General features: G+C 46.5%; 1 protein-coding gene across 8 annotated transcripts in view; it reads left to right on the forward strand.

Moving 5' to 3' along the window:
• TFAP2B (transcription factor AP-2 beta) overlaps window positions 1-16,059 on the forward strand; it is a 28,835-nt gene extending 12,776 nt beyond the window's left edge. For 2 of the 8 annotated variants that reach the window (XM_013978019.3, XM_084966765.1), the window contains 6 exons: window positions 4,521-4,740; window positions 6,225-6,343; window positions 8,481-8,622; window positions 11,469-11,728; window positions 12,768-12,830; window positions 14,051-16,059. In XM_013978019.3, the coding sequence (XP_013833473.1) occupies window positions 4,521-4,740; window positions 6,225-6,343; window positions 8,481-8,622; window positions 11,469-11,728; window positions 12,768-12,829 (803 nt within the window). In that variant the 3' untranslated portion in view covers window position 12,830; window positions 14,051-16,059. 8 annotated transcript variants of the gene reach the window in all.
• The last annotated feature ends 1,241 nt before the right edge of the window (window positions 16,060-17,300 follow it).

The following is a 17,300-nucleotide window of genomic DNA, read 5'->3' on the forward strand; positions in this document are numbered from 1 at the left end:
AGGAATCTGGGCCGGGAGGGGGCGGGGTGGTGTCCAGCTCCTAAAAGGGATCACCGCCATCCTTCTACGGCCTGATCTAAAGAAGGCTCACCTAGGCTTTACCAACAAGTTTTTGGTGCAATTAGAAGCTGCTGTGCAATCGGCTTGACACCTTAGACAGCAGAAAAGACGCTAGGGTTTCTTGGAAAGGCTCACGTGGCTCGAGTCCAAGGTTCAAATGTTGTGACTGTGGGGCATTTTCATTGGTCTTAGGAATATCCTGTTTGGTTAGTTTCAGTTCAGCCTCCGGTTTGCTCCCACTTTTTTCGCTTTCGTTCTGGCCCCTTCCCCACATAAACACTTTGATTGGTGTGGGTTTCCTTTGGGTGGGGGAGATACTGGAATTGCCAATTTCGATTACAAGGGGTTCTGTTGGGATTCCTCCTTCTGACCTAGTCGGTCACAAGCCCCCAGAGTCTGTTGGAGCCCCTGAGAAGGATATGAATTTCTTCTTGAAGGGAGAGGTTCACATCTCCAGAGCTGACTTAGAGCCCAATCAGTATTTATCCAACTAGAGATTCTCAGATGCATTCCAGCCACCCAGGGAGTCATCAGAGGTCACAGAATTTCAAAGCTGGAAAGACACTCTGCTCCAGCTCCCATCCTCACTCCCCAGTGTGGACACTGAGACAGAGAGAAGATAAGTGACTTTCTCAAGGTCCCACACTTGAGAAAGTGAAGGGACCCAACTCAGTTTCCAGCCTCTTAGACTTGGCCCGTAAAGGTTGCCAACACCGGATGTTTGTAGTTTCATTATGTTTTGGCTTTCTTTGTGGAAATCCTTTTATTTTTCTTTTCAGGATTTCAGTGCTCACATTCATACACGTGTTCTCATATACATGTGGAATAACACGTAGCCCCCAGGTAGATGAGAAACAATGCAAGTATGAGGAAAGGGGTGATCTGCTGGTGAGAAGTAATTATTTCAAGCAATCCTCAACCCCTTGTGGCTTCTCGGTTTCCATATATAAGCCCGGGTACCTTTCAGAGGGACTTCGCCTTGAATCTGGTAGATAGGCTCATTTCTTCTTTCTCCTCCAACAGCAGATCAGGCCCACAGAGGACCTGCCTCCAGCCAAACACAAAGATCGCAAAGCTGTGATTTCACACTTAAGTTTAAAGAGCACAGATTAAGAGCTAACCTATTAACACGTTGACGCTGTACAGTCTACTAATGAATAAGATTTTCGCCAGTTTTCCTTCCTCTTTCTTAAATAAAACGCCAGTCCCTGTAATGAAATATTGATCGGTTTTTAAACCTTTTTTTCCTTCTTCTCCCCCCAATATAATACAGGTTAAAAGGGAGGGGAGCCAGTTTTGTGGGTGTTACATCCAGAAGTTGGCCATGCTCTCCAACTGAGAACTGAAGAGGGGGACGGAAAAAAAAAAAAAAAAAAAACCACCCAGTTTTAATGTATGCACAGAAAATTGTAAACATGTAAAGAACTGAAAGCTTCACGCTGAGTTTTGCTATGCTCCATTTCCTTACCATTTCCTGCTGTCGCTTTAAACCTATCGAAGGCATCTCTGGGTTCCGTGAGCAGGAGCAGCGTGCTCATAATTACTAACGAATCAACCGGGCCCTGTTGCTCCCTGGGTTTATTGATAAGCTGGAGGAAAGCAGAAGGGAAAAGACAAAGAGAATCAAATATGGGGTTAATCAGCTGAGGAAAAAGCAGGTGTGACAGTGGAGGGGAAGCTGAGTGCACACAGTACGGTGGACTGACTTTGAGGAGTATCCAGACAAGAAATGGGGAGAGTCTTACCTAGGTGACCAGTACGAACGCCAGAGTAGGAGAGAGATTTAGATCCAGAGGATGAGAGAGTAGAGGGTTCGAATGAGATGGATAAGGAACTATAACCTGCACCACGTGCTTGAAGATAAGTCTTCATCTTTGGGGAGTTAAAACACCACCACGCTCCCCATCCTCCCCCCAGACTGCAGCGGGCAGAGGAGCTCTGACCCCGTCGGTGGTATTTAGGTAACAATGTATATGCAAAAACATCCATCCCAGGGAGGGAGCAGTATACCTTCCCCAGAGGAAATAGCTCTTGTCAGGTAAATCAGGCAATTAACAATAGTGAAATTAGAGGGCAGGTTATAAAGTGTCTCTAAAGGCTGGGCTTTTCAAGAGATTTGATGCCTGGGACCTTGAAAAGCAGGTAAAATACCAATTGTCAGTAGATACCTGGTTGTCAGGTAGGGGAAATGGGAACTGAACGTACTATTTCCAGCTTAATGGTTTTTTTTTTCCCGATTAAATATTCTTTCTAAAGGGTACTTAAATCTAAAATGTGTTTGCTGAAGATTAAAGATGATATTTTTACACAGTTTATTTCTATACTACAAAGGGCTGTCTATATTTTAGGGGAAAGTTTTCCCAAAGTTATTTCATACCAACGTCCACGGTCCTAAAGTATTTGTTTATAGTGCTCAAATATGAAGCTGAAATGCAGAATTCAGGACTCCAGTAAAGAAAAATAAGACTTTAAAATCGATGTGGATATTGTGTGAGAGAATTAAATGGCAGAGCATTCCCATCCCAGTCACTGCTTTTAAGTGACTTTAAATCTGTATTTTACTCAAATTTAATTAATACTCCCACTATGACTTTGCCTCGTTCACTCTCAAAAGGGAAGCACTTCACTGAGGAGACTATGATGAGGGGAATCGGCAAGAAGAAAGCCCCCTTCCCTAAACACCCCTCCCCCTCAGACAATGCAGAAGATCCACTCTGTTACCTAACATCATCCATCTGCCCTGGGACATTCTGTAGACAGATCCAGAAATCCGAAACTGTTTACCAAGAAGCAGAAAAAGGGAATGCTTCGATTTCCCCATCCACTTCCCTTAGAAAGCCCTTTCCCCCTGGTGTCTGTAAAGAGCTGAGTGCAATTCATAGTAAGGAGAAGACTGGGGACCTGTCTGGCTTTTAAGTCTCTGAACAATCATGGAATTCTGCATGCTGGTATCCAGTAGAGAGAATTAGCTGTTTGAAAAACCCTCAGGGTGGTTAGTCTGTTCTAGACAAGGGAGGTTATATAACTTGTTGGATGTGTAGGGTTCTAGGCTGCAGATGGTAGAAAGGGCATATCTTTTCTCTTATCAGGAATACAGAGTGAGACAGAGTCCTTATTCAAGAAGGGAAATGGAAGGCTCTTTTTTCATGCCGGATCTCTTGCATGTTTCAATAAACCCCCTGGAGTGGTGATCAACAAATACTGTTTGAGGGGCTTCATAGTCCAGGGGAAGAAGCTAAGGTGTAGGCCAAATCAGGAGGGGAAGTGGTCTGCCTATTGGCTTCTAAGCCTGCCGAAAGAAAAGGGGCTTCAGCAGTGTGGGAGTCCAAGGGAGCGAGATTGCCAGGGAACTGGGAGGCTGGCTCTTCACTGTTCCTCATTCCCAGCCTCGGTTCTCCTGAGCCCCGCCTCTTCCTGAGGTGCAGATGACACTGAAACACAATTAAACAGAGATACAGGCTGGAGACCGAAAGCGCCTGGGTAGCAGTGGCAACCAGCTGTCAGGTCTTATTAACTTCTGCATAAAACATACCTTGAGTGCGGTTTGTTATCAATTACTTGCCGAAATGAAACAACTGGGGCAAGGCAAGACCGCCGCTCACATGAATTAGAGTGATTGGTTGATTGATCAGGGCACCTGTTGTAAATCATAACTGTTTCAAACAATCACCAGCCGGTGCTCTATGTTAATTTGTAAGCAAAATTCATGGCACTGCGGGATTGCTTTCTCTGGAGAAGAGCATTTGGGTTCATTTCTACATGAATCTGTTGTTAGGATGGAGGAAGGAATGGAATCCACTTTAGAGAAATGAGCAGCTCTTTGGGCCCAGCTTAATGGTATTGCCTGGTGGTTCTTGGGCACAGTGACTGATGGGGCCCACTCTCCTGATTCTTACCAGTGATGACACTGGTAAGATTTGTGCCCAATAGGAGAGGAGGAAAAGTCTCCCATAAAGACCATTGGTGTTAATATTTTAAATTATTGGTAGGGGTGATCACCTTCAGGCTTCAGCACCAAATGTGATTATTATCCTCAGGAGACAGATGAGGAAACTAAGAGTCAGAGAAGTTCTGCAAGATGTCTAAGGTCACACAGCCAGCACGTGATAGAATCAGATTTGCCAGGTTTCACAGCAGTCCAAACTCTGGGTTGCGTGTCTTTCTTGATTTGTATAGTGATCCGGACTGTGGCAAGAGACTTTCCTATGTCCAGACACATGGGGTAAGTTTCCAGAGGAGTGATGGTTTTTGCATTTGTTTGTACACAGTGCTCTGATCGCACCGCAGCCCCATGGAAACACACACTTCCTGCTTGCAGCTTTCCGCCTGGCGCCTGTCCTGCGGCCTCCCTCCTGCGGCCTTGTCCCTGCGCTTGCAGGGACACATTCTGTCGACCGGTCACCAGAATCGAAACCCGGTCACCTTTATGGCATTTTTTTTTTTTTTCTTTTCTGCTCTAGTTCCAGTTCCTCCCAAATCTGTGACTTCTCTGATGATGAATAAAGATGGCTTCCTGGGAGGCATGTCCGTCAACACCGGGGAGGTGTTTTGCTCGGTCCCGGGCCGTTTGTCTCTGCTCAGTTCAACTTCAAAGTACAAAGTAACTGTGGGGGAAGTTCAGAGACGGCTGTCGCCCCCAGAATGCCTGAACGCGTCTCTCCTCGGTGGCGTCCTCCGAAGGTAAATTACCCTCAACCATTTTTGCTGCAGCGCGGTTGCCTAGCAACCGGATCCAAAGCTAGTGCAGCGGCCGCCACGTGCTCAACGCCCCAGTTGCGGGCCTGGGAGCTTTCCACTTTCCCTGCCCTGCGCTCGGCTCCCAGCGCCTTCCCACCCCCAGGACCCTTGGGGTATTCTCTAGCCTGAGTGGACCCACATCTTACACACACCTAAACCAGGAGTTTTGTGGAGCAACCTCCTTCGTACAAGCCATGTCTCTGATCTCTGCTTTGTTTTAAAGTGCACTTGGCGGCCTTGATACCTTCCCACTAATGCATTGTGCCCCGCAGTTTGAAGGGCTTTGCTCTAGACTCCTTTTTTTCAGTACCGCCACCAATAATAACAGTAACATCACAAGAGAAGTATTGACAGCTATTCCTTGGGGCCATTCAGTTGCTCCCCAATATTGGAGAAGGACAATCTCAGGCTCCTTGGGAAAAATTTGGGCTTTTCTCTTCAGATTCAAAGCCTCCCCCCAGATCCCTGCCAACACCTGAACCCTTTGGTAGTGTCCCTGATATGAAGGGGACATTGCGGGAGGTGAACTTTTCAGGTTAGCCTATTTTGGGAGATGAAAGTCCCTTTCTTTCCTAAAAGTGGCTGGGTGAACAGTAGAATACAGGAGGTCAGAAGAACTGAGTGTTTTCCTTGTATTTTTGCCCAGACCTTAGCACATAAAGGGGGAGATCCTTGGGAGGACGTAAGGGGACTTGTCTCACTGGAATCTTCTTGCCCTGCTCTGCTTTGTGAGTAGAGTTTTCAAGTGAGTCCTCTGAGCCCCAGAATGTGGAAGTTTCTTTCAGTCACCCCTGGGAGGTCATTGAGGGTGTGTATATAAAACTTACTGTGAGATTAAGAGAGATAATCAATATAAAGCGCTTATCATGTAACTAAACTCCCTCAAGTGCCAGTTTTCCTGTTATTATGATTACCATCATCATTAGTTTCATGTTTCAGTTTTCCTTCCCGTTTTAACCCAACTCCGTTTTATAGCAGTTCTGAACCCCTTCCTCTCAAAGCCCACTGGTTTCAGCCCGTGCCTTCTGAATCTCCCAGTTCTTTCCCTTTATTCAGCAACGTTGTACTTGTCCAGTTTCTGCTCACCTCACAGGCTCCATGACAAGGAAAGAGCTCCGTGTGTGTATGAGCAACTTCTACCTTCTCTGGACGCACAACCTACATCCTAATTATGCCCATCTGGTATCATATTTTTTTTTCTCATGAGATTAAAAAAAAGAAAACGACTCAGTTTTTTTATGCTCTGTATTGCAGAAATTAAGCAAACCTCAGCAAACTATCAGCAAATAACCAAAAGGAAGAAAAAAAAATGTGCTAACCTCAAGTTAAAACCTCTTCAAGCTCCACTGGGCTTTAGATTGCTAAGTCTAAACTTTGTTTCAGGAACACTCTGAGGTTAATCAGAATGTTAATTCTTGCAATTTCAGAGCCAAATCGAAAAATGGGGGGAGATCTTTGCGAGAAAGGCTAGAAAAAATCGGTTTGAATTTACCCGCGGGCAGGCGCAAAGCAGCAAATGTCACGTTACTCACCTCCCTGGTGGAAGGTAAGCAAGACGTGTGGCCATTTCACGAAGTGGCTGAGCTTAACTGTCGGCTGAAGGCTGACATTTTACACGTTTCATGATTAACTGGAAATCATTGCAGTTGTTGTGCCCTTATGAGTTGGACGTCAAGCGACTGCTTGAGAAAAGTTCAAAGGTCCTTTTACTTAGAGGGAGCAGCAGTTGTCCAGAGGCCAAGGGACGCGCGCGGAGGTCCTTGTGCTCTGAAGAGTGCTTAGATCTGGCCTCTAAGCCAGTGCAGGGGTCACCTCTGCCACCCGGCGGGCGGGTGGGAGCAGGACACAGTGCCTGAAACACCCTCTGTCTGAATGTTTGCAAGAGTAACTCTGTAAGTGGCAATCCATTCTGCACGCCTCCTTCTTAGATTTCACCTCCAAATCACCAGTAGGAGAACACACATTGTCAACTTAATGAAACTATTAATTGCATTCATGACCTCTAATGATTATTTTAGAACTCAGGTTACTCTCAGGGCCCCTATCTCCTGGCTGATTGCCTGGGACTTACTGTTATTGAGATATAGCTGTTTATGACCAAGGACCTAGGAAAACTATGGAGTGCGGGTAGAGTCGAAACATGGAGAGGAGTCAGGTATGATCTCCAGTTATGAATTTGAAGGCCCATATTTATAACAAGCACATTCTAGTTTGCTCATCATCTTGGAGTTGGGGGTGATATTTATGATATGTCATAAACAGGATCTTCTCCACAGCCTAGAACAAGAGGATCTGCCTTTGAATTTGTGAGATGTGGAAGGGATAGGAAATACAGCCAGATGGACCTAATGGGGGAAGTTGTAGCATTTTCTCTAGAGTCTAACATGTAGGTCTTGTTTTTTTCTTCTGTGTTTATGGATGTGATATTACAACACTTCTGTAGGGAGTTAGTTTTTGGAGGAGGGGATTTTAGGATATTTAGGCAGCAACCAAAAAGTCATCACATCTATAGGCTTTGCACTTTGCCATTTTAAGGCAGGGTTGACTAGACCAAACTCACTCTCCAGGGGCAGTAGCCACCGCATTTCTAGACCACACTTATTAGTGGTTGACTCTCAACCTGGGGGTTTTACTTTTTGCCCTTGAGGGAAATTGCTAATGTTACCATCCTCATTTTGAAAAGGAGTCAAGGTAATTTCAGTCCAAGACAGAGATTTGGGTGGAAAAGGAAGGAAACTGGAAAACTCACTGAAATGCTAATGCTCAGTTGGCAGTTTTCAGTGTTATGAGTTGTTGTGAGCACCATGCCTGAAGTCTTTCATGGTTACTATGCTAATGATGATTAAAAGTAAGTCATGCTCCTTAAAAATAACCTAGCTATGGGATAATTCAACATATCTCTTTTTCATGTCAGGATCTTCCCTTGAACCCCTAAGGCTGTGCTTTAAAGGGTAATAATGCTTTTTCAAAGGGGCTTCCCCATAAGCCAAGGAATATCTCAGCTGTCTGGCTATCTGTTCTATAGCTTCTGTGTCATCTTTGTGCAGTAGAAAGTCCTTAAGTAGGAGAATGATGGCAGGGACCTCTGAAGGGGAGAAACATGAAACCTCCCTAAGCAGGAAACTGACAAGGAGGATGAATATTTCATTGCAGGATAGAAACTGATCCATATACAATTTCCACATTCTTTCATACATGTGAACATAGACACACATGGGTTTATAGTTGTATATTTCAGTTTATTATAGGAAGATACAAAAGATAGAAAGACTTTTAGATGTTATTTAAAGCAGGTGTAACAGGTGCTTTAAAAGAGAAGGGGAATCTGGCTTGAATATCCAGCTCTGTGTTGAGGTGCCATTGTAAGGTGGCTCCTGAACAGGTCAGCCCACCTTTCCCTTAAAAAATCACGGAGTGTAGGAGATCTCAAACCGTTCAGGGGATGTCTAGCTAGGACTTGGCTGGACAGATGACCAGGGAGAGGCTGGGAGGAGTGGCAGGAACAGTTTGTCACATCAACTGTAATTATAGGTTGAGAACCATGTTTGGTTTGGGCTTCTGTTTCACCTTTGCTAATGCCCTCAACTGCGTAAATAATAACAGAATTGACAGGGGAGTGCCTCCTGGCCTTGGGATGCTTAGAGACTGGGTGCTGATCATGTCCTCTGTGCCTGTCTTTTCAGGAGAAGCTGTTCACTTAGCTCGGGATTTTGGGTACATTTGTGAAACAGAGTTTCCCGCCAAAGCTGTTTCTGAGTATTTGAACCGGCAGCACACGGACCCCAGCGACCTGCATTCCCGAAAGAATATGCTGCTGGCCACCAAGTGAGTGTCCCAGACCCCTGGTCCTCATCCCGGACTCCCTTCCAATGGAGCCACCTTGATTGGGGGGAGGCTTTGGGAGCGCCGACCTCCACAGTGGGGCAGGGAAGCCGCTGCTCTGAGGTGGAAGAAGCCTTTGCAGCCCGCGGTTGGCTGGCTAGGGACCCTCCCAGCTCCACTCCCCCCACCCCCATTAGCATTGATTATGGGCTGTATGTTTGTGTCTGTCTTCACTATTTCCAAGTTTGGGGGAAGGATGGCTTTGCTAATCCGAATCCAGGCTTTTTACAGTTCACATCCCCAACCTGGGGGTGGCAGGCAGACCTTTTCCGGGGTGCGTCCCTGTTCCAATTTTTCCCTGGACGCAAACCCCGCCTGGGTTCCCCATCTCCCTGTCCTATCCACACAGCCACGTGTGCCCGGTCAGCGTGTCTCTGTGGGCACCCACGTGCACGCATCTCTACCCGCAGCTCTAATTACTCTCTTTCCAACGTTGCTGTTTGGCATCTTCCACAGACGTAGAATTTACTACAACTCCAGAGGGGAAAATAGTAAATCTCTGGCTAAATTTAGGTCTAGAGCTCATTTGAACTTTTACAGTGGGTTTTCTATTTATTTGATTTACTCCTGTCTTTGGCTTCAATGTCAGATTGCTGGTGTTTTACTGCCGGCTCAGGCCTGCAGTGGGCGGCGCTGCGTGCGCCCGCACGATTCTCTCGCGGGCGCGGCCCAAACAGCGGCGCTCATTTATTTAGTGCTCCAGGACGCGGTTTGTTCCGTTGACAGCGTAATTTAAAGAAATATATGGAAGGCTGAAAAATCATTTGCTCAAATTTGTCCAGATGTTTTTGAGACGTGATTGGAATTTGATTGCCCCTTTCCGCAGGGTCAAAAAATATTAATGTCCCAGAACTTTAATTGCTTACAGATCCTGGTTTGGGCTTTGAAGATTTAAAATGTTTGACTCGAAGCATTTGTTCTCTCCAGTTCAGAATTTCCTTTTTGGCACTTTGGTAATGAGTACAAACTTTAGGAAAGCCTTTAACCATCACTTCCAAACTATCAAAACCTGGCACCCACCCTCTTTTTTTAGAAGATTTTCCTCTGATGTACAAACTAGCAATATAATAGGTCTTTGTCAGTAAACTGTCCCTTGCTCTGGTGGCTAGTGGCAGGGGAACTGTTGGTACTTTATAAAAGAGTAAAGGTACGTTGGGGAAAAAATAAAACCAAGGTGGATAAATTAGATAACAGGATCCTACCACCACCAACTCTGTCGTTTCCCTAAGGAGTGCTTGTAACTTTTCCCCTTGAAGCCTTGTGGCTTCTCTTAGGCCAGCACGTTTTAACCTGGGGTGAATACCAGAATCATCTGGGGAGCTTTTTCAAGATAATTATTAGTGGACCGAGCCCCAGGCCCCCTGAATGGGAATCAGTAAGGGCGGAGGCCAGGATGTGTGTATTTGAACCCCACAGGTGATTCTGAGAACTGCCCTATTTAGGTCGGAACTGTTATCTCTTTCTTGCTGGTTGTGAAGATGTATGAGCCCATTTCAAACAGAGAATCCAGTGGGGAGGGGATGTTTGTTAGGGTCCTCTGCCCATCAATCTTAAACCCCAGAGCCTTTTCTGGCTGCTGCAGGTTGGGGGAGGAGGTATTGTCCCTCTAGCTGGCCATTATTCCTCATAAGAGTAATACCCTGGGAAATGATGCTCCAGGGTCACTCATATGGGCCTCCAGGTGTCTGCCCTGTTCACCTGTTGGCCAGGCCAGTTGTCACCAAGTGTCAGACCATCCCAGGGAGGCCTGAGATTGGAATTCTATAGTTTGTCTTTTCTCGACACCCTAGAGACCAGGTGGAGGCAGGCTCACAGAAGCCTGGCAGTCTGTGAAAGGCTATGACCTTTGGGATGCCATGCCTCTGACCGTGAGGCGAAACAAACCATTGGACCTTCAGGGCTAAAATCCTTTTGTCCACCTCCTATATTAAAAATTTGTCAAATAAACCCAATCCATAGTTAGGCACAGATTTTTTTTCTAAGGCTGGGAGATTCCTCTAAATTGTAGCTGCCCTGAGGAAATAAAAACCTTCAACAAATGAAAAATCTACCCTCCCTGGAGTCTTAACCATCTACCTTTAGGTTTTATCTAAACAATATGGGAATCATTTTATATGGACAACAATCCTGTTGTACAAAGATCTTCAGTAGCCTATACTTAAAAGAAAGGGAGAAAAGGGGGTGTGGATGTGTGTGAATACCTCCTTTCCCAAATACTGCAGGTACACAGCTCTTTGGTTTGAATGGAATCAGCATTCTCTCTTGGAATAAACATTTGCTTGCCCTGGGCCATGCAAGGCTCCAGCAATCTGCTTCTGTGCCAGGGACAGGCTTGTGGCCCAGGGCCCTAAATCTTTCAGGGCTTTTTGGATCTGATCACCAAGAGTTGGCAAGGCAGGGGCCAGGAGGGGGAAAGGGTTTTAAAAAGAACTATCAGGTGAGAGGGGAAAAGCAAACGCTGAAGCCTAGCGGATTTCCCAAGGCAGGGTTTATGCCATCTGGGAGCAAAGGGGGAAAGGTGGAAGAGGGAAGAAAGGCCCGGCTTTGGGATGCAAGGGGTGCATCACCTCCCCACCCCCGCTAGCCTTCCAGTCCCAGCTGCTCTAGAAGAGAGCGCGCTGGGAAAGGAAACAGAGCGGAATCGCCCACATTAGCCTCGCTCTTTGGCTCTCCGGTGACCGGGCGCCTCTGGGCTTGTGTGAGCGTCTCCTTTCTAATGCCAATGACCACGACACTGAGGGTGGGTTTGGTTTGGTTTTGTTTTTGTTCCTTTCCCGCCCCCTCTGCAGGCAACTTTGTAAAGAGTTTACGGATCTGCTGGCCCAGGACCGGACGCCGATTGGGAACAGCCGGCCCAGCCCCATCCTGGAGCCGGGGATCCAGAGCTGCCTCACGCACTTCAGCCTCATCACGCACGGCTTCGGCGCCCCGGCCATTTGCGCCGCGCTCACGGCCCTGCAGAACTATCTCACCGAGGCGCTCAAAGGCATGGACAAGATGTTCTTGAACACCACCACCACTAACAGGCACACGTCTGGGGAAGGCCCAGGTAGTAAAACTGGCGACAAGGAGGAGAAACACAGGAAATGAAAAATTAAAAAAAAAAAAGGAAAAAATGTTTTAAATACACAAGGAAAACAGAAAACATTAATTTTAGCTTTAAAATATTGGATTGGCTTTGGAAGAATTATATTAGGTAGAATACACATACAATCAAAATTTTAAAAAAAAGTTAAATAACTTAAACAAACTGAGGCGCACCACGGAGCAACAGTATCGGTTCTCAGTGTCTATTTCAAGATACACTTGGAGACAACCGTCCGGATTTTCCACTTCGATTCTTTCGAGCTTAGTAATACTGATAATAAAAAGAAAACCATGATTTTTTTTCCCTTTGGAAAATAAACATAAGACTAAACGTGAGAAAACGCTAACTTATTGGAAGAAAATCGGAGAAACCTTGTCGGTGTCAGTGCTTTGAGAGCTGGTTGACTGAGACGCACGAACTTTTAAAATTTTTAATATATTTTTAGGAAACTCTCTGGCAGTCCCCGCCCTTCCACCTCACCTCACCCCTCTCCCAGTCACCCTGTTCTACGTTGCCCTCCCTTCCTTCGGCTGTCACGGGAATCTTCCGGGATGCAAAGGAGTGTGGTTAGCCTTCTGGCGAGGTTTCGCGGTCCCCTCGGTGCCCCCAGCCCGCCCTGCGTCCTTAACTCACAGGTGCCCTGCTCCCGGGCCATTTGCATAATTAGGGAGGGCGGGGGCGGGCGGGGCGGGAGGCCCGCGGGGACTCAGGCGGTGGCTGCAGCTCTCGGTGGCGGCCGGCCGAGCAGAGGCTCCCGCGGCCCAGGAAAATCCGGACCAATAAGTTGATTCAGACTCATCATCAGTTCCTTTCAGAAACGTTACTAGTTCCCAGCCTTGCCAGCATCTGCATACAGAGCATCTTGCATTTGTTATAATATTTGTGTCATCTACCAATTTTAAGAACAATAGTAAAACCAAAACACAATATGAATACGTTGATTAGTATGTAATTCCTTCGGAGGGGTATGTACCATTTCATTCTCTTCTGTTTTCCAAAGCTTTGCCCGCATGGTTTATGAGCTTCTTCAAAGAGGACTTGGGCTTCCTACACAATCTATAAGGTACAGAGAAAAAAAAAATCCGATCCCTTTTTAATCAAAGCCTGTGTGTCAGAATTCTGCAGGTGCACTTCTTTAAAGAAGCTCAAAGGGAATAATTTAGAAAGTGGCCAATAAGAGACTGAAGCAGCTTTGAGTCTAGTTGCTAACAGATACCTCAACATGGAATTCCAGGAAGGTGGGGAGCTACTAAAAGAATTTTAGGGGAAAGGAGGAAGGGTTCTTGGAGTCCAATATTTTAACGTTGCTTTGCCTTTAAAATGGATTCCATTTCCTTGGGCTCCTTGGCAATCACGGGAAAAGCAGCAGCTTTGCCAGTGGTCTGGCGGTGTGGGAGGAGGGTGGTGCCAGCTTCTGTGTTTCAGCAGCCATTGCTTCCTTACAAGATACTTTATGAATGAGGCGTATTTCCCCCCTCCCAGACGTGCACTTGTTTTGGCAATAATGGTAAAATGATGCAAAGTGAAAAGAGATGTATTTCAGCTTTGAATTTTACCGTCTGGATACACTGGGACTATTCCCAGTGGATGAAGTTTCATGTATTTAATATCTCTCACTTCTGGCAGCCCAGCTCCGTTTCTTGGGCTTCATTTGAGCATTATCATGAAATAAGATCTGCAACCCATTGTCCCCCACCTTCCCTAAAGCAGAGAGAAATCCCCAAGAGGTAGGAGTGGGAGAGACAGGTCTCTAAACTTAGTGTGGGTGCAAGCACCTCTTTAAACAAAGTAGGCATTAGGACCTTTGCAACATCGCTCGAAGCCAAAGATCCGGAGGTCGGTTCTGCAGGATACACAGGACCCACTGGGACTCTCAGGCCTGCGGCAGGATGGGCCTTGGCCTGGGAGGTGGAGGGTCGGGCGTGGGTGGGGAGGGGGGAGGTTAGGAACCTGCTGAGAGCTTTGCGCAGTCATCTTTATGGGGGAGGGAGTTAGGGAGTTGGTTTCAGGTCACCAGGAGGGCCCAAGTAAAGATTGATGTCAGACCCCTGTCCATCCACCGTCAGCTCCTTTGGGGGCCTCTGGGTGTGCGGGGTTCAGCCATAGATGAGTTGGAGTACAAAGGCCGGGAACTAGACTTCGTGGAGAGTGTAGACTACTCCATCTCTCCCCAGCTCAGAAGCCTGCGCCTTTGTCCGAGGGCCTGGCCACTTGCATTAGACATATTGATTGTCAAAGGCCAGGAGAAACCGCACTGAAAACCATCGTCTCCTTTCCTTGCAGGGCAACGCGCCCCACGCGTGTGACGTGCGAGAGACGCGATGGACGCGCCTTGCTCTTACTGTGCAGGTCCCGAGAGCGCGGGGGCCACTCGCGCCCGGTCGTGTTGAGGACATAGAATCAGCCGCTGGAGGGGCCGCGGGCCGCGCGGGCCCTTCCCGCTCTCGGTCTCACCTTAAGGGCTAAGGCGACCGAGAAAGCCCAGTGCTCCAGTAGGTAAAGGGGCGGCGCCCCGCGGGCTGCAGGCGGGAGGGGTCTCAGCGCTGCCCGAGCCCCCTGCTGCCGGCGGCGGCCTCCCGGCGCCCGCTCCCCGAGGGCCAGTGGCCTAGAAATGTCCAGGGGATCGGAAGCTACCCCCGCCTTTGCCAGGAGGAAAACTCTCCACCCTCGCGCTCCTTAAGGCGGGTGACGGGGTTGGAACTGTCTTACTGGGCTACGCAGGCTCCTTCTACGCCCTTTGCCCTTCCTCGTGCGTTCGGACCGCGCCTGGCCCAGCAGAGCCGCGCGCCTCCCCCTGCACGCCCCCCCCCACACACGTGGAGAGATCCCAGAGCCCCCCTCTTCTTCCCTCCCTTCTCCTTTCATGTACGACCCCCCGCCCCCTTGCTTTCGTTAGCCAGGCCCGCTACGTTTATCTGATAATTGAGTTATTAAAAGATTTGGTTTCCTTGGGCCCATAAATCAATAAACAGTGGGATTAACGCAAGAGTTTGCCTTTTAAGTCAAAGGAAACGTTTAAAGCAAGCCCCTTTGAGTCTTGTTTTCAAACTAAACAGGTGAGCTGCAGCTCCCTCCCCCTCGCTACCCCATACCCTCCCGCCCCCATGTACTCATTGGACACTGAATCCAAGCGGCGTGCCCCCTCCTAAGTGCTCGGTCCCAAACCCAAATAGAAAGGAAGAATCAGGACGTAGGAGCGCTGCCCTCACGCTTTTCACTTTGCAAGTTCCTCTGGAGGTTCAAAGGTCTTCTGACCGTCCCCTGTCCAAACCTGCCTCCTCTTACGTGTATTGTGGCTCTTCGGAGAGCAAAAAAGGGGCGCAGGGGAGAGGAGAGGAAATGGACCGTTCTAGACGACGAGTCCAACATGGAAGTGATCTTTTACTTCTCCCCCGAGAAGGTAACTTTCTCTCTTCCCCCAACCCCAAGTTGGATAGCATTTTCTTTCCTTCTCTCTGGCACCAACCACATCTTTAGCTTTCCCCACCCCTACAGAAAGAACTGAAGAAACTTTCAAAGACCTGGCTGTTTTATTTTCTTTGGCCAAGGAAACCACTTTCTCTCAAGCAATTATTTCATATCCTATGAAAACTATGGTCGAATGGAAAACCCGAAACTCCAAACTTATCTACACCCTGTTCCTCCAGTACAAAGCCTTACTTAAAAGGGCAACTCGTTCCTACTTAGAGTGTTTGTAGAGAATTTGTCATCACCTCTGATACCCGGTATTCGTAATACATTATGTGGAAAGGAAATAACCTTGAACCACCTGATGTTGCCTCAAGAGCCCCAACAGTGTTTCCCCTCCTGTGCTGATGTGTGTTAAATTATGGGGTTAAAAAAATACCAAAATTCGTTTTGTTTTCTTTTTAAAAAGTAGAATGAACACCATTCTTCTTAATATGCCAAAATCGACTCCTCTGTTGAGTTGGTCTCTAATTCACTAACATTGTTTTGCCACACAATCGAGAAAATATCAATCTATTGACTCTTCACGAGAAGAGCTCTGGAGGGTATCCATGTTAAGTTTGTATATATTTATTTATGCTTAATTTAATGGGAATGTGTAAATATGGCGAGCAAGTAGTTTGGGATTATTTATCTGTGAATCTATACCTCTGTGAATGGGTGGTAAAAAAAAAAAAAAAACACCAAAAAAACGCTTGACCCTAGGTAGAATCTTATCCGAATTTTTCTGTTCTTTATAGACAAGCTGTTATGGTAATGGGTAGAAATTGGTTTATTGTCCAGTGTTGATCTAATTTACATAAATAAAAAGATTGTTGTGTTTTTGTTGTGTTTTCATCTTCAGTTTCTTGAATACAGATATGGCTTAGTTCTACAGACAGAAAAAAAAAAAGTACAGCCAAGAACTTTTCTTTTTATACCCCCATTATTTAAACACCGGCAGTGCTTTCCTTACAATAAATACAATAAATTTTGCTTCTGAGAAGAATGGATGCTTTTGTTTTCACTAGGAGGAGTTTTTGATTTTTTGAAATTCCAAATCAACACTCTTTCCTATTTCTAACCAGAATTGCAATACAAACTCATGTTAACTACATCTCTTGGTTTACTTTGCTCTAAAAAAAAAAAAAAAATGAGGTTGTCAGATTTACTTCCCAGGTAACTAAAAGGTAATTAAAGACTCTGTGTTCCAGGAACTAAGGGCCTCTGGGTCCAAGTCAAAGATGATGGCCCCCTCATGTTGCTAGTGGGATGGCACTCTGGCATGATGCTCTTTGAAGGAGATGGTACAGGAGAGAAGCCCACAGGACCAGGTATGGGCTCCTGCACCCCACATCTTGTGATCTGGAAGACTTAACTGCCCCATTTTAGGACTGAATCCAACCTCGACCTCACCAGCACTGCAGGGCCATCCATAAAGAAATGAGGAAACGCTCTCTTGACCAGAGAAAGAAAGAGGCTGTCTTAGGAGGTCGGTTTTTACCTTAGGCTCAGAGGATGCCCAGAGAAGCCAGAGATTTTCTCATTTGGGTTAATGGGCTACAGCCCAGCTCTAATGGGCTGCAGTGATCAAACATCTTCTCAATCTGTATTTCATCCCAAGGCTTGGGTGTCTTTCCTGAGGCTAGGAAAGTAAATTCGTCCAAGATGTTACACAGTTTGGACGAGTCACTGTTTCTCTTTGGACCTCAAGGTCTTTATCTTTAAAACGTAGGCCTCCTAAGGTCCTTTCCAACATCAACATTGCCTAAATTATAAAAAGCAGAAACAGAAATATGTATACATATTTCAGGATAACTGGCACAGTCAAACCTTGATAACCCCAGATTATGAGGGTGCTTAGCATACAGTTGGTACTCAAGTAATGAATAATATGCCTCCCATATCAATTTTCTGTTTTTCAGGTGAACTCATTCTCAGTTGGATTTCCCTGTAGGGAAAGACAGAAAGGACAATGGAATCTACTTTATGTGAGATTTCCCACTTTTTGGCTTACTTATTAATTTAAAAAAGGGGGGAAGGTTTTCAAGGCTAGAACCATAATTGACTGAATCAAAGAACACCC

This window comes from Sus scrofa, chromosome 7, assembly GCF_054392235.1.
Source record: "Sus scrofa isolate SSC_HxYL_T2T_F1_AM1 chromosome 7, Sscrofa_HxYL_maternal_Yorkshire_Landrace_v2.0, whole genome shotgun sequence".
NCBI lineage: Eukaryota > Metazoa > Chordata > Mammalia > Artiodactyla > Suidae > Sus > Sus scrofa.